The sequence below is a fragment of the Eschscholzia californica genome, unplaced genomic scaffold (assembly GCF_041429995.1).
Source record: "Eschscholzia californica isolate CP2 unplaced genomic scaffold, dmEscCali1.0.p SCAF_1, whole genome shotgun sequence".
NCBI classification, from domain to species: Eukaryota; Viridiplantae; Streptophyta; class Magnoliopsida; order Ranunculales; family Papaveraceae; genus Eschscholzia; species Eschscholzia californica.
In genome coordinates this window covers 16973373-16994494 of record NW_028238198.1, presented here as the reverse complement: position 1 = coordinate 16994494, position 21122 = coordinate 16973373, and the positions used below count along the sequence as shown (strand labels likewise).

The 21122-nt window shown below is 35.6% G+C and overlaps 2 protein-coding genes and 1 pseudogene across 9 annotated transcripts; 1 reads left to right on the top strand and 2 right to left on the bottom strand.

Annotated features, from left to right (window-relative positions):
- Positions 1-1015: 1015 nt before the first annotated feature.
- On the bottom strand, positions 1016-8648 carry LOC147564655 (ankyrin repeat-containing protein At5g02620-like). 3 transcript variants are annotated; one of them, XR_015227809.1, is made up of 6 exons: positions 7999-8573; positions 7240-7741; positions 5599-6008; positions 4502-5377; positions 4148-4271; positions 1016-1646 (listed from the first exon to the last, which is right to left on the bottom strand). XR_015227809.1 is itself a non-coding variant. In XM_086648662.1 (5 exons), exons 2-4 carry the CDS (start codon positions 7571-7573, stop codon positions 4502-4504), a joined length of 1620 nt encoding a protein of 539 aa, XP_086504788.1. In that variant the 5' UTR covers positions 7574-7741; positions 7999-8569; the 3' UTR covers positions 1016-1646. The 3 variants fall into 3 exon arrangements, 2 of the variants coding, with proteins under 2 accessions (XP_086504788.1, XP_086504797.1); XM_086648662.1 differs by lacking the exon at positions 4148-4271 and having other exon boundaries at positions 7999-8569; XM_086648671.1 differs by lacking the exons at positions 1016-1646; positions 4148-4271 and having other exon boundaries at positions 4373-5377; positions 7999-8648.
- On the top strand, positions 1247-2574 carry LOC147564656 (putative membrane-associated kinase regulator 4 pseudogene; annotated as a pseudogene). The gene has a single exon (XR_015227811.1). The product of XR_015227811.1 is annotated as a putative membrane-associated kinase regulator 4 pseudogene (transcript).
- Positions 8649-9212: 564 nt separating the features above from the next.
- On the bottom strand, positions 9213-15687 carry LOC147564654 (putative NOT transcription complex subunit VIP2). 5 transcript variants are annotated; one of them, XM_086648626.1, is made up of 14 exons: positions 15297-15687; positions 14780-14912; positions 14506-14602; positions 14298-14422; positions 13903-14203; positions 12723-12932; positions 12544-12645; positions 11100-11188; positions 10858-11001; positions 10353-10754; positions 10202-10254; positions 10071-10112; positions 9565-9703; positions 9213-9463 (listed from the first exon to the last, which is right to left on the bottom strand). In XM_086648626.1, the coding sequence occupies exons 2-14, from the start codon at positions 14795-14797 to the stop codon at positions 9410-9412; spliced, it is 1776 nt and encodes a 591-aa protein (XP_086504752.1). In that variant the 5' UTR covers positions 14798-14912; positions 15297-15687; the 3' UTR covers positions 9213-9409. The 5 variants fall into 5 exon arrangements, with proteins under 5 accessions (XP_086504752.1, XP_086504760.1, XP_086504763.1 ...); XM_086648634.1 differs by having other exon boundaries at positions 15308-15429; XM_086648637.1 differs by lacking the exon at positions 14780-14912 and having other exon boundaries at positions 15308-15415.
- Between the last annotated feature and the right edge of the window lie 5435 nt (positions 15688-21122).

The following is a 21122-nucleotide window of genomic DNA, read 5'->3' as shown; positions in this document are numbered from 1 at the left end:
TGAAGCGTGTCAATAGATATCCGAATATTCGACATCTGATCCGTATTCGAATTTTTAAAATTTATCTGAAATTTCGGATATGGATTCAGATATTCCTTATCGGATATCTGTTTATCGGATATTGGGTACGGATACACTAATATTCGATCCGATAAATATCCGTATCCGATAAGTAATATGAAATAATAATAAAAATTTAGTCATAATATTATATAAAACGTATGGTTGAGATTTATTATTTAGATCTAATAGTTAAAAAATTCAAAGGAAAAAAATTGAAATTTTGTTAAAGTTTCGGATATCGGATATTATCCGATATCCGTTAATACTATCGGATTCGGATATTAATTTATAATATCTGTTGAATAATTATCGGATACGGATATTCAGATAGCTACCGTTTACAGGCCTATTGAGGGTTGGTTTTGGTTTTGTTTCAGTCAAAGATATTCCCTATATCTAAAGTAAATAGGATAGTCCAATTACTAATTCTTTATGAATCCGAAATTCTAAACATTCTAAACAAGAGAGAGTTTTTGGTACTGATGGAACAGAAATTCCAAAACTAGGATTAAGAATAAGAAGGCTTTTAAGACTGGTTGGCCTAATAAAAAAAATAGGTACAATGGATTGTTCAAGAAAACTATTCAAATTCAGACAAGTCAGATTCAAGTAATGAAGAAAACAAGTCCACCCCACGAAAGTACTGGATTTTGCAAAAAAAAGAACAGAAAAAAAACAACAAACAGTATCTGCTGTCCATTGGATCAACAAATAACTAAAGAAATATTTCTTTCTACGTATTCAAATTATTAAAATATGATGCCATAAAACATTGATTATCTAGTCAATTGACACCTTATTATGTCAATCTTCCATGTTTTCTCACTATCCCTTTAATCAAATTGCCAAATATCCCTAACCATTGGATTTCAATTTTCTTTTATTTTGGGTCAATCCATGATAATAAAACATTATTTTCCTAAAGTCTCTTTATTTATTTAAACAAAACATACATAATTATATATTAATTATAGAAAAATAAAGTAATTGAAAATAAAAAAAAAAAATTCAAAAGGAAGGCAAGTACTAGCCAGAGAAAAACTCCTTTAAAGGATGCTCTGTTCTTCCTTTTCCCTTCAGACTTCAGTTCAAAAAACTGGCATTCCCACAACCACAAGCATTTTCTAGAGAGAGAGAGAGAGAGAGAGGTAGAAACTAGAGAGAGAGAGAAAGGGTCTAGATCATGTTTTTTGAGATGGCAAGAGGTTCCCCATCAAGTGAAATTGCAGATGAAGAAGACTACATAGACATGGAAGTTAGTTCTTCAACTTTCTTCTGCTACTCCTCTGTTAATCCTTCTCCACACCCAACAAGAGAATTTGAGTTCCAAATGTCTTCAAAATCTTTAGATAGAGAAACAACCACAAGTTCTCCAGCTGATGAACTCTTCTACAAAGGCAAACTCCTCCCTCTTCATCTTCCTCCAAGATTAGAAATGGTTGAAAAACTCCTCCAAACCTCTTCTAATACCAGTGCAAATTTTGAGATGAAATCTGAATCATTTGGAGAAAATTTCAAATACCCATTATTAACAGAAACAACCACCACCACCATAACTCCATTTGATTCCTGCAATATCTCACCTGCACAATCTTGTCAAGTTAGTAGAGAAATAAACCCAGATGAATACTTCTTTGATTGCTCAACTGAAATAAGTTGTTCAATTAATGAACACAAAAAGAAATCTTGGTCTAAGAAACTCAAATTGATTAAACAATCTTCAATGGGTTTTTTGAAACTTAAAGCTTCAAGGGCTTATCTCAAATCTCTGTTTAGAAAATCTGGGTTTTCATCAGATCAAAAATCTTGTAAAGAAGCATCAGAAACAGCAGAAAATGGAAATAAAAATGTCATTTTTTCAAAACCCAGAGAATGTTTTAACAAGTATGTTAAATTGGGAGGAAAGATAAATCCAGTAGGGCAGATTCTTCAAAAACAGAGTAAGGATCAACAAATAAGAGGAAATGAAAAAGAAAAGATGATTGAAGATAATAATGGTGGTGTTTCTCATAGAAGATCATTTTCAGGTTCTACTAAAAGACAGTCAGCAACTAAATCTTCATCTTCTTTTTCTTCATTATCATCTGGGTCTTCTTCTTCTTCTTCATTGAGTTCAAGTTCTAATGGGTTTTATGAAGTAAATTTTCTGAAGAGAAGTAACAGTTTGAATTCAGAGTTTGAGTCATCAATTGAAGGAGCCATTGCTCATTGTAAACAGTCTCATCAGCAGAAGAACTTTAGGTCTACAAAGACTGAAACTGATCTTTGTTCATTAACTGCATAAAAGACTGTAACTTGTGATGATCAAGGAATCCAATTACTGAAAAAAAGTGGGAAAAGAAAAGAACAAAGGATTTAGTACAAGAATAATGGGTTTTTGTTTGTTTCTACCTTTCTTTTCTATACTTTAATCTTTGATTCAGTGCAAAATTTCTGATTCTGTGAATGATTTGACTGTAGATCAGTCAGACCTCATGTTCTATATAGTTTCAGTGTCTGAAATTACCCATACCTATTAGTTTTCTTTCTCATTTTCTTTTATTATCATGATTCATGATACAAAATTCACCTGTTTGAAAGATATACGGGTAAAGTGGATACCAAAAGATGGAGAAAAAGGGTATCTAGGAAAGTTTACTGATGCCAAACTTTTCAGTGGAAATTACTACCACTATCACCTCCTCAAGTGTCATGGGTGCCAAGAGCATCACTCTCTCTAGGGGTGTACTCGAGTCGAGCTTTTAACGAGCTGCTCGAGTTTGACTCGACTATTGCTGGTGCTCAACTCGAAGATTAACGAGTTCGAGCTTAACACGAGTCCAAAATCATGCTCGTTTATGTAAACGAGCAGAGCTTGATCATTCTTTAGTGTATCCCGAGCTACTCGTGAACAACTCGTTTAAATATTATCTAGAATAGTGTAGTACATAATTATGTATTAGTGCTGAAACTTGTACATGGAATATCAACCATTAAAAGATTATTGGAATATGAATGATTAGTCATTATTGTTGTATGTGACAAATGATCATTGAAGTATTTTGATAATTTAGGAATTTGTTTAATTTGAAGTATTTGATAAACGAACTTAAAACAATGCGAGCTCGAGCTCTTTCAAACATATACGAGTCGAGCTCGAGAAAGTGGACAATTACTCAACCGAACTCGAGTTCAAGCTCGAGCTCGAGCAAACAGTCAAAGACACTAGCCGAGCTTGAACATCTTACTACTCGCATCGGCTCAGCTCGAATACACCCCTAAGTTCTCTCTCTCATTTAAGGGAAGCTAAAGTGATGAGACAAAAGCTTAGGACCCACATAAACATGCTGATCTTTAAAGAGTAATTCTATTGATACAACAATAGTATAACAATTCTACTAACATATTCATTTTGTGTGTCCTTAACAAAAAAAATATTCATTTTGTGTGATTCAGATAAAAAAAAGTGATCCTCTGTTCTACCATTATCCGAGCGGAATCCTGATCAGAGTCTATGGTCAGACAAGATTTAGAGAGATAAAGTGAAAGCACCTTCTCTTTCTAAATCCTGCCCGTCAGCATACTCTAGCTCGGATTTCACAACGACAGTGGTTAGTATCACTGTTGTTCAAATTATTTCCCAAACATGTTTGAATGGTGTTTTTGTTCTTTAAATATATGCATAATAAGTTATATGCTAACCTAACCTGATCAATAATTCTTTAAGAGACAGGTTGATTAACCACTACAAGTACAAGTCCATGTCACAACTAGTATTAATTAAGAATATTAGAGGTCAATATGCATTAGTGGTGACTGTGATCACAAAGCTGGCTTATATAATTCTAAAGAAATTCTGCAGAAAACCTGGGATTACATCTTAATCATTTTCATACAAACCCATTTTAAGATTTTGATAATAGAAGCAAGTCAAGACTTGAGAGAAACAATCAAATTAAATCCTCAGATTGGTAAGTGGGGGTACTAAAACCATAAACTAAGTGAACTTGTTACCCATTACTTTAACAAGATTAATACTCAAGTAAGAATAAACAAAATGAATTAGGGTTAGAGTAAACATACAACAACCAATCTCATTTCTTACCAAACTCTCCTTTGGCTACCACAAGGAGAAAGTTGTCTCTGTGTTATCTTTTCAAAAAGCCTCTTAAGTTTAACCTTTTCTACTATTACATCACTTTGTCTTATTTTACTCTTAGATAATGGCCCTGAAAAAATTGAGCAAAAAGGAGAAAAAGTTCACCTTTCCAAGACATATCTCACCAAGAATGCAAAAGAATAGTTTATCTTTGGTTTTAAATGCTTTAACTAATGAAACAAATTTCCTAAATTTTCATACTCTTTGGGAAGTAAGAAACTGTCATTACATGTAAATTCATACATTTCAAAGGACATGATAAAAAAAGGAAAGAGAAGTAGAAAGGGAACAAGAAGATACCTAAATTGCATACATCTTCTTATAGTCATTGATCTCTGTATCTGAGAGAGCAGACATTGATGAAGATCTTGACCGGCTTCCCATTGACAATCTACGAATGTTCTTCAAGTTCGATGCTTCAATCCGATGCATAATAACCCAATAACACATAGTACCCAAAGTCGTTACCATGATTATGGTCCCTACAATTGTAACAAAAATTGCTAACCATTTTTCTTGTTTTCCCACCACTACAAATGCCAGAGCTAAGAAAGCAACTGATATAAGAACACAAGCCAACCACATTAACTTGTTTATCACTGCCATCATCTGCTTCTTTGCCTTCCTTTCTATAATCACAACCGAGGTTTGAACCACCACAACAGCCAGAGATATGAACAGCGCAACCGAATCAAATATGAAAAATATCATGAAGGGGATATTAGGAGCGATATTAGCTTCCCCGAGGGACATACCAGGGGGAATGTCTTCTGGGTCATCAACAAATTGACCAGGAACTTGAAAAATGGCAGCGAAAGCAACTGAGGCAATTAGTACTGCAACTACAGTTGTGGAATTGATTGCATTGTTGAGACCTTCTAGATGCATTTTATTAATCTGTTTTGCTATGCCTTGTACTCGTCTTCTTGTCTGACGGGTGTGTTCTAGCTGGGAGTGGACTTCGTGCTTTATATTGCTCACCGTTTGTTTCAGCTCGCGGGCTGTTGTTGCTTGTTGTGGAGCCTTGATATTGTTGGCACTTTGTACACCATATTCATGTAGAATATCCACAATGTCAGAATTCCCAGTTATTTCAGCAGTATCTAGAGCAGTTTCCCTTGATCTGTTAACAGCTCTGATATCAGTTCCTCTATGCTCTAGTATCTTCCTCACAATCTGCATGAACATGAAACTTATGGTTTCTTATGTGATATAAAGCTATAGTATAAGTTGTTAAGAATCGAAATGGAGACCACTTTGATGAATCTAACCATAATTCATAATAGAAATATAAAAGTGCAAATACGTTAATATAAGCATGGCCATCAGTTTGCATTATCCTGCCAATTTTAACTTGATACTAAAAAATACGTAAAACTGTATAAAGAGATGCTAACCTGAGGTCTACCCTTCCGACTTGCTATATGCAATGCTGTATTTCCCTTGGAATCCACCATGTTGATCAATCTTGGATCCAACCTGATTAGCTCTTCCACTAGCTCAAGATTCTTACCCTTTACAGCCATGTGAAGTGCAGTTTGACCTTTCTTATCTGTCCGGGTTGAAATCTCGGGTTCTTTAGTCAAAAGTGCTCTCACAACTTCCACATGACCATTTCTTGCTGCAGAATGTAAAGCAGTTTTTTCATTGCTTTTTGCGATTTTTGCTACACTTCCATCTTGCTCCAATAGGAAATATACCACTTCAATATGGCCTTGCGCTGCTGCAGTGTGTAAAGCCGTCGCATTTGAAAGATCAACAGTCATAGAAAGCCCAGGAAGAGCCTTCAAGAGAATTTTCACCACTTCTGCAGAATTAAAATCCAAAAATTCCAATTTTTTCTTATTTTGCAATACAAAGTGTTAGAACTAAAAGTCGCGGAAGCTATCGAACCTACCTAGAAATTGATCCGACTATGAAGATTAATCGAAAAGCTAAGCCAAAATCTAAATATGCAAACAGAAATTAACGAGGTTCGGCTTTAAAGCCTACGTCCTCGGGCGAACAAGAAATCTTTATTGAAGGATAGATGAAGACGACTCACACAACCCGCAAGTTCGTCCCAAGATGGTACCGTATAGAAATTAACCTTCTATACTAAATCTTCGACGACCGAGAAATTTAACACCACTAAAAAACTATGAACAAAATTTCTCTCTCACTTGCTCTCTCTCTCTAGCTCTCTCTCTCTAGCTCTCTAAAGAAGAGTTGTTGTTGCTTGTGTTGTGTTGATGATGTTATTACAAAGCATTCAACCCCTATTTATATATAATATAAGCCGGTTAACTTAGTGTCAATTTAGAAACCAACCAATTTGAAACTTGCCAAATTGAAAAACCGCCATTCTCAGTTTGGATTTCACAAACCGCCTCATCTTGATTTCCAAACCGCCTACAGCCATGTTAAACCGCCTCCCACACAAAGTGTATTCACCATTTCAAAGGAATATAGAACTTCATATAACATTTTGTTTTTTTCATTAGCTCCAACCAAGCGTGGTTGAGATTCCGGGGTCTAGTGCTAAATTCCAAACGGGCCAGCAGCAAGTACCTCACGGACCAGAGAAAAAAAGTATAGTAACTAAAATTGTTCTTAGGTTAAGAGCCAAGCGATTGGGCTCAGGCCGAGTCCTACGAACAACAGAGTGCATTTGGACCCACGTGACTACAAACTCGGTTGACCACAACGAAGAACCTTCAGACCACAGGAAGAAAGAAGCAGACTGTAACCAAGATTGATTACTTGGTTAGGAGCTAAGCAGTTGGGCTAGCCACGCGAGTGCCTCGGAAGCCACTCAGCTAAAAACTCGACCAAGTTGTTTTTTCTTATGGTTCCCCAGTCTTTGTCTAGGAGGTCACTCGTCCATGTCAATTTGTGCGCTATTGGAATTTTCTTACTTCTTTTTCTACATTGACCTAACTACTTAGACTCGTTCCGTTATTCTTCAATGGGTACAACAAAAATGTATCATTCAACGAGATGAAACTCAAAACCTTAGCAAATGGCAAGAAGAAAGAATGATTTGTTTATAAACTTACCCAAGTCGCCTTGCTTAGCAGCAATATGAAATGCATCATAACCATTCCTCGCTCTAACGCCGGCAGATGAAATATCATAATGCTTGATCATCTCCTCTACCACATCAACATAACCATATTCAGTAGCTACATAAAGAGCAGTTTCTCCAGATTGGTTTGGTTTCTCTAATAACTCCTTCATATCTTCTTCTCTTGTGTCAGAGAAGATTATCTTTATCTCTTCTAGGTTTCCTGCCCGTGCAGCAGAATGCAAGGGTGTGTCTCCTCGTTTTCCTGTCAACTGTTTCGTCATCTTTTTCCGATTAGAGTTCTTTTGGCTCGTCGGAGCAACCATCTCTTACCTAGTTGCAGGAAAACTTGACTCCCTCTGCCAATTTCAGCTATTTAGACCTAAATCTCTTCTTCCATGAACAACCCAGATCACCAAACTCAAACCTCTCACATGATAAATCAGGGATTTTGCAATTCCTAAATCTCATAATTGTTCACCTCTATTAGTTACCTGCTAACAACCCATTTTGATCATCATCTTAAATATGAAAATAAGATTAAAATGTGAATGAAAAAAAAATTCCCAACATATAATATTATAAAGTAAAATCTTCTCAACCAAACCAAAAAATTTGAAAAAGAAGTAAATGGGTTTTGTTTCTTGGATTGAAATCCACAAACAAAATCAGAAAAATGGTAATCCATGGAATTATAATCCATCAAGAAAACTGAAAGGGGAAAAAACAGAAAAGAAAGAGATTTGCTTACCTGGGTTGAAAAGAAAATAGCTAATCTTCATCTCTTCTCCATCTTAAAACAACAAATAACAAAATTAACCATTAAGCTATTAATCGAAACTAAAAACAACTATGTCTTCAGAAAACCCAGATTGGGCTCTTGAAGAACTCATGGAAAATCGAGGATCTTGTTAAATTTTTAAAATTAAGAGAAGAAGAAGAAAGAATTTCCAGAGATTGGCAGACGGTTTTAACGTTTGAGTGGTTCATAAACTAATTTGATTAGTCTAATCAGATGAATATTAGCCGTACGATTGATTAGATCATTATTAGTTAGGAATTTTCAGTTACACGACACAAATCTCCGTAAATGAATCTTCAATGGAAATTCTATAGACCTGTCCGTGTCTTTTATTTGGTTGGACAAATTTTGGGTGCCCAAAATTCCTATGAAAGACTTCCCCTCGTCAAACCTTATCTCTCTCACTCTCAGTTTCTTTTTTTTTTTGTTGAAGAAAAGTATTTTCCTTAGCCAAAAACCCCCTTCGTCGTCTGAGACGATGAGTGTTTTCCATCAACGTGAAAGAAGAATGCCACAGTACATCCAAGATTTTCTTATCCAGATGTCCTAAAGACTTATTAGGGTGCCTCAAAGCCTTTTCCATTTCCTATCTGTAGTCTATATTTTAATCAAACCCACCTATACTTCATACGTCTTTGATATTTTCTTTTCAACACAAAAAAGAGAGAAAGGAACGCACCAAAGGCCTCACAAAAACTAATAATATGAACATTATATGTGTTGTCGTGTCTTCGGCAAAAGAATAGTCTGAATTTTAAAAAAAATAAATAAATAATTTCATAGTAAACTTCACTAGATAAGTAAAGAGATCAAAAAACCCAAATAATACAAATGAATCACACATAAACATAGCTCAGATCAGATCTGTAAGGGAAAAAACCCCAAGACAACTTTTCTATTGACACTTCGATAGGTCTTATCGTATAGTTTAGACAAGATAATAAACCTGCAAGTGCCCAAGACCAAATCTTACCTACTCGCCATAGAACTTTTCATGTATAAATTCTGTTGATACCAATAATCTAAAGAATCAATGGTAACCTGCAACTAAGGGAAAACAGTCTCAGTTTTCCCCGAGTCGTTCGAAGTCTTATGTTAATCCATGAATGCAGTCAAATAATAAAACTATTTCCTTGAAAGAAACTTTGAGCAGGGTAATCAAGTACTACTAAATGACTCCTTTATAAAGGGCATGTTACCCAGAACCCAATTACTTTGGGAGATTTACATGTATACACAACAAAAATGCGAGAAAAGTTTAAAAGGTAGCAGAATGCAATTGACATGGGTATTAATCAGTCGAAAACAAGAGAAGGTATCAAAACAGGAACCAGCAAATGAAATATTAGATCGGGATCGTTCATGACAACGTCGGCCTTTTCTCGAGAGATTCATAATCCAGAACAAAGTTTTCCTGTAATGGCAATTACAAGAAGCACAAGTTAGACCAATTAGATACTACAATAACTGAAAAGAAACAAAGACGGGGATAAACAAGAACACAGATACGAAGACCTTAGTGTCGATTTTCCAATGAATTGGATCAAAACAGTCACAAGAACATCTCTCGTATTTGCTAGTCTGCACTAATGGTTGCCCGTTCTTCTTGTACCATAACAAGTTATCTTTGTGGTAAAACCACCCTCTGTTATGCCTGCGAAATATAACAGATTATATCACTCCTATTATTACTCTCTATGAAAGACTACGACCCCGTGGTAGAGTCACAAATTCTAAAAACCAGCATAAAAGTCATTTAAATGGGAGAAGAAAAAAAGGAACACCAAACCAAACCAGGGTAGTGATTGTTTTCTTTTACAAGTCACATTTGAAATTGTCTCGGGGTCTGAATTGGGAGTCAGATTTCAGAAATGTCTGTTTGCTAGACTCATCTGAATGGCTGATTTGGGTTGATTTTGGGTCCATTTGAGACAAAGGAGACAGATTCAAACAATAAGAAAAAAACACCCATATCAGAAAATAATTTATCTGTTATAATAAATCACAGGAAGAAAGCGTACAATTCATTTGCTGCATACAACTGCGCTTCTTCTCTTGGCATACTGTAGAAAAACCCAAAAATTTAGGATATTTTGAGATCATAAGGAATCAGGAAATCGATAATTTATATGATAAAAAGGTAGAAGGTTACCTGTAAAAGATATAAAACAAAGTCTCCAACTTGATCTTTGAATAAAGCGTTTGCTGCATTGACCAATGAAAAAAGTTAAGAAAGACAAAGAAAGAACATGTTTAGGAGCAAAATAAACTGCAAAAATTTAGAGGATCAGAGGATAGCTCACATTGAGTACAGGTGGTTCTCGTGCATTATAACAGTTAGGTACAGAGTACTCTGATTCTCCCTTTGCAGGTTTGTCAGACCATGGGGAAGCAAATCTTTTGTGCAAATCGTCTGTTGAACTCAAATCCAACCCAAGTTTTGTCAAATCCATTCCGTAATTTAAGGCAGGATTACTCGCTCGTGAAACACCTAACAACCCAAGCAACCCAAATCGATCAGAAGAAGCTTGTAAGGGTTTCGTCTTGTTTTCTCTATATGATTGGTTTGCAGCTGATATCTGCTGAAGGCGAAATTGAGGTTGGGTTTGTTGGAAATACAGACTATGCGAGTCAGATGACCCTAAACCAATCACTGAATTAGAAGAGTTTAATTGTCTTTGTCCCATGCTAGGTAATCCACTGGTCTGAACCAAAGAGAATAAGGAAAGAGTAAGAGCTAGTTCAACAAAACTTCCATAAAAGAAAAACACAGATTTTACTAAAGCAAGGATCAAATCACCGAGCAACCTGGGAGTTAAATGATGGGTATGGATTAGATCCATGAGTAAGTGCAAAAGAAACCCCACTACTACTGACTGATGGAGCATTTTGCTGTGTTCGGTGAGACGGATATGATCCTGTATAACTGTAACCACCAGCAGACATCCCCATCTATTTGCAGCAAAAAAAAATCATTGAAAAGGAAAATACACAGTGGTTTTGTACAAGTAAGGATTAAATTGACTTGTATTATGGATGCAAGGACTCACCGAGAATTGCTGAGATTGCATCATTGACGCGGCATTATCGTTATATTGTTCTTTTTGGTCCCAGCCCCTTGCATAATCAGTGCTGCCACCTACATAAGAATCTGGAAATCTCAATATATTGAAACTAATATAAATAACTCAGGAACCACTTCAACAAAAAAGTTAGATGATAATGGCACCGAACTTAACTTACAATCTCAATCTAGTATTGGTCAATACTAACAAGTTTTTTGTTGGGACAACGAATGTGCGAAAAGTAGTGCTAGTATAGTTTACCCTACAAAAGCTATATCTTACCATCATATGAGATCCCTAAACTACAAATCCTAGGTAGGAACATACTACATATTCTGGAATAGATGCTCTCAGCATACTCTTAAGACAAACAGCAAGCTCAATATCTTCTGCATCTAAGGAGTTTGCATTCTTCATCTGAGATCAACAGTTATGTAAGTTCATCACCTGAGAGGCTGACACATGCCACATGACAATGTGCAACTTTTTTAGGTCGAAAAGTAGAGATTGAATAAAGAGGGGGTGATTATAAGAATGACTGAACAACATAGCAACAACGCGGGTGACTAGATAATCAAGCATTCATTTATATACATTTACCAAGATTTTGTATAATGTCTTTAACAATCTCAAAGCCTCAACTAAAGTATTTCATAACGGAAACAGTTTACAACAAAGCTCGAAAACTAGGACTGTCACCGGTGGACATTCACGTCTGGCAGTTCATTATTTAATAGTATCATTGTTTTAGAATTCAGTAGATGTGTACGCCTCGGGGCGAGCCTCAAAGCGACGCGGTCCGTTTTCGCCTCAAGGCGTACGCACCTCAGAAAAGAACAAAACTTACAAGCATCTTTAAGTTTATGCAGCATAAGAAGTAACAACATTAATATTTCTTGTTTCTTTGACATTTAAGTCTTTAACATTATTGTAGAAAAAGGACTATATTATCTTATCTTTGTACATAACTGTGGTATCATTTATTTTTGTAAAATAATCAGTGTACGCCTTTTACGCATCAAAGCATACGCCTCGAGGCTATGCTTTGCTTTTTCTGAGAGAACCTCCTTGAGGCAAGAAAACGTTTTTGTAAAACATTGAATAGTATATTTCAGTTAAAACTCAAATTACATCCCAGTTTTGGAACAATTTAATCTAATTGCACAAATTAAATTGATCCAAAGTTGTCAATATACAAAAAACAGCTCTAAATCATGCTTGTTGCATTAAGGGAAAAAACTACACGGAATACGTAAACCAGACTCCAAAAGAAAGAAAAAAAGAACTAATGCTTATAGGAAGGTAGACAGGCAAATGCAGCATATAGAAAGATTTCAGCGCAAACAACAAAATGAAATTTAGTGAGATATCAGCATATTAGTAAATATTCCATGGCGTCGAGCCTAGGACAGAAGAGAGATTAAAACACCTTTACATCCAGGTAATGCTGGGAAATCTTCATTTTGAAAGTTGAACTCTTGATTTCGTTGGACAATAGAACTAACACCACCACCTGACCTTCGCAATGGACCTGCAAGTCTGTGGATTAACTAACATCCTAGAATTAAGAGTAAGAATCACTGATAAAAACCTAAAAAGTACAGATACCTAGTTGTCCTTGAGGCCCTCCTGGAGAAGTAGGGCGTCCACTCAACTGAGGAAAATCATTTACACTGAATGGAGAATTTCCACCAGAATTCCTATCATTCAACATTCCCACTGCACTCAGATTGTTTCCTGCTTGGACTTGATTTTGAGATAGTTGTCCACCAGCAGTAGGATAAGAATTTCTGATCGAGGATATCACCTGCGGTGTTGCTGAAACACAAACATGTTAATTATATTGCAGTGTGCTGCATATACCATTAACCACAAAACCGAACCTCCCCTTGCTAGCTTAAAACCATACATCCAGCAAGTTTTACGAAGGCCTGACAATATAATCAAGAGGCACAAAGACTGCCCAGATAACTGAACTAAAGGAAATAAAACAGTCTAAGAGATGCAGCAAGAAGATGATTGTGTATAACTCAAATCGAGTGGAGTGTAAGGTTCAAGGTTACCAGATACTCTCCTCTACCCTACGTACTGCGTACCCGATTCACCGTACCCGAATTTCGTACCCTTTTTGAGTGGGTTCGCGATCCAGTACCCCAGAATTAGTGTATCTGAATTTTTAGTCTTAATTAACCTAAAATCTTTGTAGAAAACTATAAATTCGACTAATTGGGTAGTTAAACCACAAGAACTTTTTTAATTGGCTTGTTAGATTGTAAGTTTGATGGAGAAATGATGTCTAAGAGTAGGTGTATCTATTGTAAATGCATCATAGAGAGTATTTATTGTCTATGAAAAATAGTCCAAAACGTACTGAACTCGAAAATGGCGTACCGGAGAAGTATACCCCTAGCGTACCCGATACTCACATGGTAGCGTTCGCGTACCGGTACCCGTACCACGTACCAGAGCGATCCGCGTACCAGGTAACCTTGGTAAGGTTGCCGCACCCCATAAAAGGACTTAGGAAGTCAGTGATCAGCATTAGACACAAAAGACGGCACTGGCATGAAAAGAAAGGAAGAAAATAATGAAGTATGTATTTGTCATTAACATCGTCATGTTTCTGTCAGTACTCAATAGATCAGCTCTTAAAGTAGTTCATAATACTGAATACGAGTTGTGGTGTAAGGCACTGGTTCCAATGCCAGAGCCAACAAAGAGTATCTACTTTGTACAAAGCATAAGCACGTGGTTAATCATTCAGAACTTGTGAAGTTTAGTGTAATACCTTGTTGAAGCCCCCCACCCATTAATCTGTTGGGGCTTTGTGTAGCGAAATTTCCTGATACGATGTTTGCAGTCAAATTTAAACCAGGAAAGGCTAACGCTCCACCAGAACCCGTACTCTGTCCAATATTGGCTCCGCCAATTATGTTTCCCGAAACTGGAGATACAAACCCCGGAGCAGCACCTCGGTTACCAAACCCTGTAGAAGTTTGGATCCCAGGAATAGAGCCAGCAACACCACTCATGTTACCATTAAAAGGATTTCCGACAAAGCTTATACCCCCTCTATTTGGTAGATATCCCTGTAAACCACCAAGAAATATCTGCTTACTGAGGGCTAACAATTTAAAGCATGAGTTGAGAGCTCAATTCTATTACATATGACAAGAAAAGTACCTGAGAGAGAGCAAGGGGAATATTGTTTGATCCATATCGCCCACTAGGTTGTTGGCCATCATTTGTAGGAACACTCCCACCCATGGTAAAATTCCCATTAATGTTTTGCATCCCTTGCATGAATCCTAAACAAGATCCTTTAAAATCAGATAAATTACCATAAAAGCAACACAAGAACAAACTAACAATCTTGTAAGAATTCCCTCACCGGAATGGTGATACAAGGGGGTAGACTCAGCAGACTGGGCAGCAAAAGGTCTTGGTACAGATTTAGGAAGGTCTGAATCTGATCCACTGATAGATGACTACAGCAAAAGATTTCATGTATTTTACACAACAAGAAACTATACATGCACCAAAAAGATAAGATTGTTCCTTATAAACCTTAGTTAAAAAATGATTTGAAATATAAAAAAAACACAAGCACGAATCGTTATCACTGTCATTGATTACTCTAGAGACAAATAAAGAAGAGAAAATACATTAGGTATCCTCGTCATTGCGAAGAACAATCAAGAACCCTTTGAAGCCTTGCCAAGAAATATAACCTTCCTGGATAGTTAAATGCGAAAAATGTTTTGGTTTCTGAATTTTCTCCTATCAATTACAATTGGTCTGTCATTTAGGAAAACAAGATGAGATCATGATTAGAAACTAAATTGCAAATCAAATTGAATCATGCATTATCAAGAAACTAATCGTCACAACAACAACAAAAAAGAAATCCTTCAATCATCTACTAAAACTATCGCTATAGTAACTATTATCTTACAATTATAAACCCTAAAAGCTTATCAGTTCATAAGATCAGAAAAAACTTAAACAATTCTTGAAGTAAACAATCTTTAAAACCTCCGAAAAACCCTAAGCTTCAGAACAAAATAATTAATTCTTCAAAAGAAAACTAGATATATGAAGAGGTAGTAGGTATACGATGTCTAGAGAGGTAAGATTCAAGAATCAGATGAAAATTGAAAGATTTTAGAGAGAGAAAATTACTTAATACTCACAAATCGTCGAGAGAGTGAGGTTTCAGACAGAGTAGAGAGAGAAAATGAATGACTTCGGGTTTTTGACAACGAAGGAGAGATGAACGAAGGAACTTATATAGGTTTGAGATTTTGCGGGCGGTAAAATCCAAGAAAGAAATGATACGGTGTTTTACTGTCTTGTGTTTATTGAGTACGGCTGAGTTTAGGCGCCGTTAGAATTCCCGGTGAGCGGCTGAAATTGAATAGTGAAATTTTAAGCACAGACATTCTTTTTGTTGTTCAGAGAGACAGAGACATACGTTTACTTCACTTGGTCAACTTACTATGACCAAGTCAAGTTTTACTTACACACCAAGTTACTAGTTACTACCACCACCTTGTTTTTCATGGGAGGGGCTAAAAGCACCCATTTTTCATTGGGTACGACTATAAGCACACGAAACTTTGTGCCATGAGCAAGCGGTTTAATAACTTGATTGAGATCTTAAACACTAAGAAAATAATCACCAAGAGTTATTTCCAACCGTTTTTAAGACCACCAAAAATATCTAATGAGGTATATAAACATTATCTAATCCATTATTTGATGTTTAAATTAATAAAAGTACTTGTAATATTACGCACATCTCCGACTAGTTGACTTGAACAAAAAAAAAAATTTAACAAAAAAAAAGTGTTTGCCTTTAAATTTCGATAATCATAGGAAAATAAAAAAAATCACCGGCCCCAGGAATTTGAAATGCCATTCCTAGTCATATTTGTTGGAAGGTCTACTCCACTCGGCTAAACCGAGTGGATTAGGTCCACGGTTAGGATAAGGATTCCTAAGTTAATTAGGTTTCCTAGTATGATTAGGATTGTTGTATTAGATAGAGTTAATTAGAGTTTCATATTTCTAAAACTTCTCCTATGTAAACCTATATAAAGAGATCCATACATAATGTAATATACAAGTTGTAAGTGTTAATAAACAAGGTATTTACCTATCTCTCTCTCTCACACGATCAACTCTTCATCATCATCGTTTCTCCCACTCGGTTATAACCGAGAAGCACCACCATCATCAACTCTCGGCCATAACCCGAGAGCTTCAAGCTGTCAACCTCGGCTGTAGCCGAGAGCCTATCATCATCATCTTCCTCGGGTTCAACCGAGAGCTAATCAAGCCACTTCATCTCTCTCTCGGTTTTCACCCGAGTACCTCCTCCATATCTCGGATTCATCCGAGTTTATCACACAAAGGTATTTATCTCTTCACAATATTTAGTTTTCTTTTTGTTGTTCAGGGAAGGGGAACAAACTAAAAAAAAATACAGAGATGACCTAAGAATTGTTATGGCCTTAGTCCTCCTTCCTTACATAATTCTCAAAAACACCCTTACATAAAGTTGTGTTTTTTCCAAATATAAATAAATTAGAACGATTTTGAGATGTTTTTCCAAATGGAGAATCGGTGATTTTTTGGCGAATTAAGTGGGTCTGAATATGACAACATCTAGCTCTAAGAAATTGGGCCATAGCGAGTTATTAAGTGGGTCTAAAGTATGACAACATCTAGCTTTAAGAAATTGGGCCCATAGCGAGTTATTCTTGGTTTTTAGACGTCAGGCTAACTTACCGAGAAAAGCTTGACTCTCGTCGAAAGTATTCTGCAACCTACCTCCCTTGGATTTCGGCACACATGAATTTCCATTTTTTCTGTGTAATATATTAGAGTTTCACCACCAAAAGGACCGATGAGTGGTCTCGATGCTTTTGTAGATTCTTTTAGGGATTTCACATTGCATCTGGTATCGATGGACGACCGTTATGATTATCGAGATGATTACCGATCGACCTATTTGAGACAGAAATTTATTCTGTCAGGCTGAGAGTTTATTATTGATGGAATCAATGAATTGGGAAAACGCATGGATTTTTTTCGTAACAATGTGAAGTTGAACTCCTAAATATTTATCAATAAGAGAGTGAATATTAATATTAAGGATGTGAGTGATCATTCTCCTGAATTTAAAGTGCATTGTGAGAGAAAAAATATTTGATTTGCTGAAATCGATCATTTGACTCGAAGAGCTACAGTATGTGTTGAGAATGATTTTCAAAATGTGGATTTTCTGTAAAGAATTTTAACAAAAAATAATACAATCATCCGCAAAGAAGAGATGATGAATAGTATGATATGGATTATTGGCAAGAAACCCCCCAAAGATTTAGTTGAATAAGCGGATGAAAATAGCATGTTGAGACCTTCCATAACAAAAGAGATGGTACAAGTGATCTCCCTGCTTGAGCCCTCTAGAAGGATAGAAGGTAGGGCTGGTCTACCATTAATAAGAATGTCTGAGGAAGAAGTGATGCAAGTTTCAATGAACTTACACCGACGAGGAGAAAAGTTGACTCTCTTGAAAAATGAAAATAGTCAGGAGTAAGGACAATCAACTCGGTCAAAAACTTTAGACATGTCTAGTTTGAGACGGAATAAACTCTAAGTGGAAAATTTATTTTTGGTCACTGGACACTTTTATAGCGACAAACTAACTTTGTCAACAAAAATAATTTTCGAGACAATTGTCTCGAAAATTATTTTTGTTGACAAAGTTAGTTTGTCGCTATAAAAACAAAAAAGTTTGAAACAAAATGTTTTGCCACAGAAAAATTCTTTAGAGACTAGAACTTTTGTCACTTGAAATACTTTTAGAGGCAAATATTTTGGTAGTTGAAAATAATTTCAACAACAATTGATTTTTGTCGTTGAAAATATTTTCTATGACTAAATAATTTTTGTCACTGAAAAGTATTTTTCGCGGGAAACTTTTATTTGACCACTAAATGCATTTCTTGACGGCGCTACTACGACCAAGTAATGACATTTATTTTCATTGATAAAAATTATTTGCAACAAAAATCTATTGTTCAGCGACAATTTTTTGTCGCTAGACCCCCATTTTCTTGTAGTATCGGGCTCTATCTCTCTCCTAATGTTATTAAAATTAATAATATTCTTAATTCTTTGGTCTTTATGATACTAGTTTCCAGGACAACCCTTATACTTTTTTCTTTTTTTTTGAAACTGCAACCCTTATACTTTTTTTTTTTGGCCGGTAATTATAAGGCCCAAAATGGGGAAGTTAAAGAGAATCAGGCCCAATACTAAATAATAATGAGGAAAAAACCCAGTAGGTAAAAATACAATTTTACCCTCCAAAATGAAATTTTCCGTCCAAATCAACGTCAAAAACAATTTTGAACATTTCTGAACAATTTTTGGTTTGCTCTCGAAAATTTTGTAAATTTCTGAACAAATCTTAGTTTGTCTCACCAATTTGTAAATTTTTGAACAAATTCGTTTTTGCTTAGACATTGCTTTGCCAAAATATTTCGCATTTTTTTCTTTTGCATTTTACATAGACAAACTAACACAAACATTTTGGCTACAACATTTTTCGATTTGTCTTGTGAAAAAATAAATGGTTTCCGCATTTTTTGTTTTGCTTTCGACATAAATATAAAGACTAAAGCATTTTTTTATTTGTCCTTTACAAAAATTAAAATGTTATACATATTATCCTTTGTATTTAACAAATCCGTTAACGAACAAATAATAGTTTGACTAATACATTATATATGTTGTTAAGAACATAATTATACATGACAACAACATTTTATAATAAGTCGGGACATTATTATAGATATTGTCAACATTTTATAACAACAAAATGATATATGTTGTCAACATATAAGGGTAAAAATGGAATTATGAAAAAAATATGTTGTCTTGTTAACAACATAATTACATATGTTGTGAACATTTTGAAAAGTGTTCAAAAAATGGGTCTTTTTGACATTATTATTTTTGAGTGGGTTTTTTTCCTATTAGGGTCTAGATTTTTGGGTTTTTCACTCTTTTTTTTTTTTTTTTTTTTTTTGATGAAGGGCAACCCTTATACTTGATCCTGGTGAAATTTATTATATTTCTTCTTCATTTCTAAGTTGTAAATTGTAATTTTTGTTACGTGATAATGAAGATAAAATCTTTTTCTTGTAATATTTGATATAGAAGCCATACCACTACTCTAGGAAGGTCTGGAAGAGACCGTCCGGTTCCCGACCGGGCCGATAACATTGGCAGGCTTGGACGGACAATGACCAAAGACTCCTTGAAGGCGACTGCCTGACTAAACTGGTTGTGACCAACCTAAGATGTCCTAGCCGACGGAACCTATGAAGTCAAAAGCCCGGTCCGGTCCAACCCATACACATTCCCACCACTAACCCATGCCCTCTTTGAGTAATGTCTGACATCAGGTCTAGTTTTCTTTTAGTTGATTAAGATATCCGTTATTCCTGGAGTTGCAGGTGCATCCAACCATCTTAGACTTTTAGTACACAATGACTGGAATTGGAGCTCTTTAGTGAGAGAGAGAGAGAGAGATAGAAACTACAACTGAAACGAAAGCTAGAGAGAGAGAGAGAGAGGTCTAAAGTGTTAGATGTAGTGTCTAGAAGAAATAGTACAATTGAGATGATGAAAATGAAGACATTCAAGAGCTGGCTGGGCTGGGCTGGCCCCCTTCTATTAAAACTTAAATGGTAGGAAGCAATGAAGCATGATAGGTCGACAACACTTGATTCAGTGGGTAGTCAGTCGGCCCCCCTTCTATTAAAATGAAGAAAGTGTACTAATTTTTACTTTTGATTAGCAACCATTACAATTTATAACTCAGAGAATATATTGTACTGCACGTATATTTGAAATTGAAATGTTATTTGAGTATTTGACTCAAAAATTGGGGTACCACATGCCACAGGACAGGATGATGTAGCTAGCTATCATTGGGCAGGGCATTTCTGTGTCACATGACCACACAAATGAGAGCCAGCCACATTAGCTTTCGACTTGTGGTCGGTCCCCAAAATCTGGCAGCTTTCGGTTTGTGGTCGGTCCCCAAAATCTGGCCAAATAGCATTTCTGTATTGAAAATCACTTAATATATGTTCTGTTATTTCAGTCGATATATCGAAGGGGTTGGGCAAACCTTTTAGAAAATCATGGGTTTAATAAGAGGTGGGTCAAAGTTCAAAAATCAGTTAGAGACAGGCCTAAAGTCATATTTGGTTTGGCAAAAAAGAAGCCATGTATCAGTGTACATTTGCATGTTCCATGTTCAAAAATCAATTGGAGACAGGTCTAAATTCAGATTGGCAAAAATAAAAATCATGTGTCTATAAAAGTTTGCCGTGTCAATGCGAAAATCCAATTGCATGTAACAAAAATTCCCATTTTTGTACCATATTTAGATGCTACGCATTTCAGACGGTATACGATCCAGTTGTTCACTAGGTGAAATGTAATTGAATTTTTGTTGGTTAAAATCTGGCGTTTATACGTAAAAGTTGCTGTACATACCAAAAATATCATTTTATCAAACAAAAATATCGTTGTATATTGTGTATCTCAAAATGTGTCTAGTCTCTCTCATAAAAATGTGTCTAGTCATTTGATATTGTGCAACTAGCATAGATTACATGTGTCTGACATTAATAACACATTAACACCATGACATGTTTTACCTTTTGGTCCCAAAATGTGACATTTTCACACCCTAAACTGGCTTTACCTCAACTTGGTTTTCTTGGTTCCCAACTTGGTTTTTTTGGACTGCTTTCAACAAAAAAAAAAACTCACTTTTTGGACTGATTTATAATGCCAATAGCAATATTTTTGTTTTTTGTGTTTTTTTTTTTTTATCAAAATCATACTTTCATTCATCACTGAACATCACAAAGTACATGGTAGAATTCTTATTCCTCTCTTCTGAAAACTTGAGAGTTA

Bases quoted from the DNA above. Each gene is read 5' to 3' on its own strand.
- LOC147564654 (XM_086648626.1), bottom strand. The intron at 14,204-14,297 runs GTACTTTTCTTG...GGTGGTTTACAG, and splicing joins TTCCCCTTGCTCTCTCTCAG to GGATATCTACCAAATAGAGG. The intron at 11,189-12,543 runs GTGTTTTAATCT...ATTCTTATGTAG, and splicing joins AGCATTACCTGGATGTAAAG to GTGGCAGCACTGATTATGCA.
- LOC147564655 (XM_086648671.1), bottom strand. From the start codon at position 7,573: ATGGTTGCTCCGACGAGCCAAAAGAACTCTAATCGGAAAAAGATGACG. The intron at 6,009-7,239 runs GTAAGTTTATAA...TTAATTCTGCAG, and splicing joins TGCTAAGCAAGGCGACTTGG to AAGTGGTGAAAATTCTCTTG. The intron at 5,378-5,598 runs GTTAGCATCTCT...ATGTTCATGCAG, and splicing joins GTCGGAAGGGTAGACCTCAG to ATTGTGAGGAAGATACTAGA.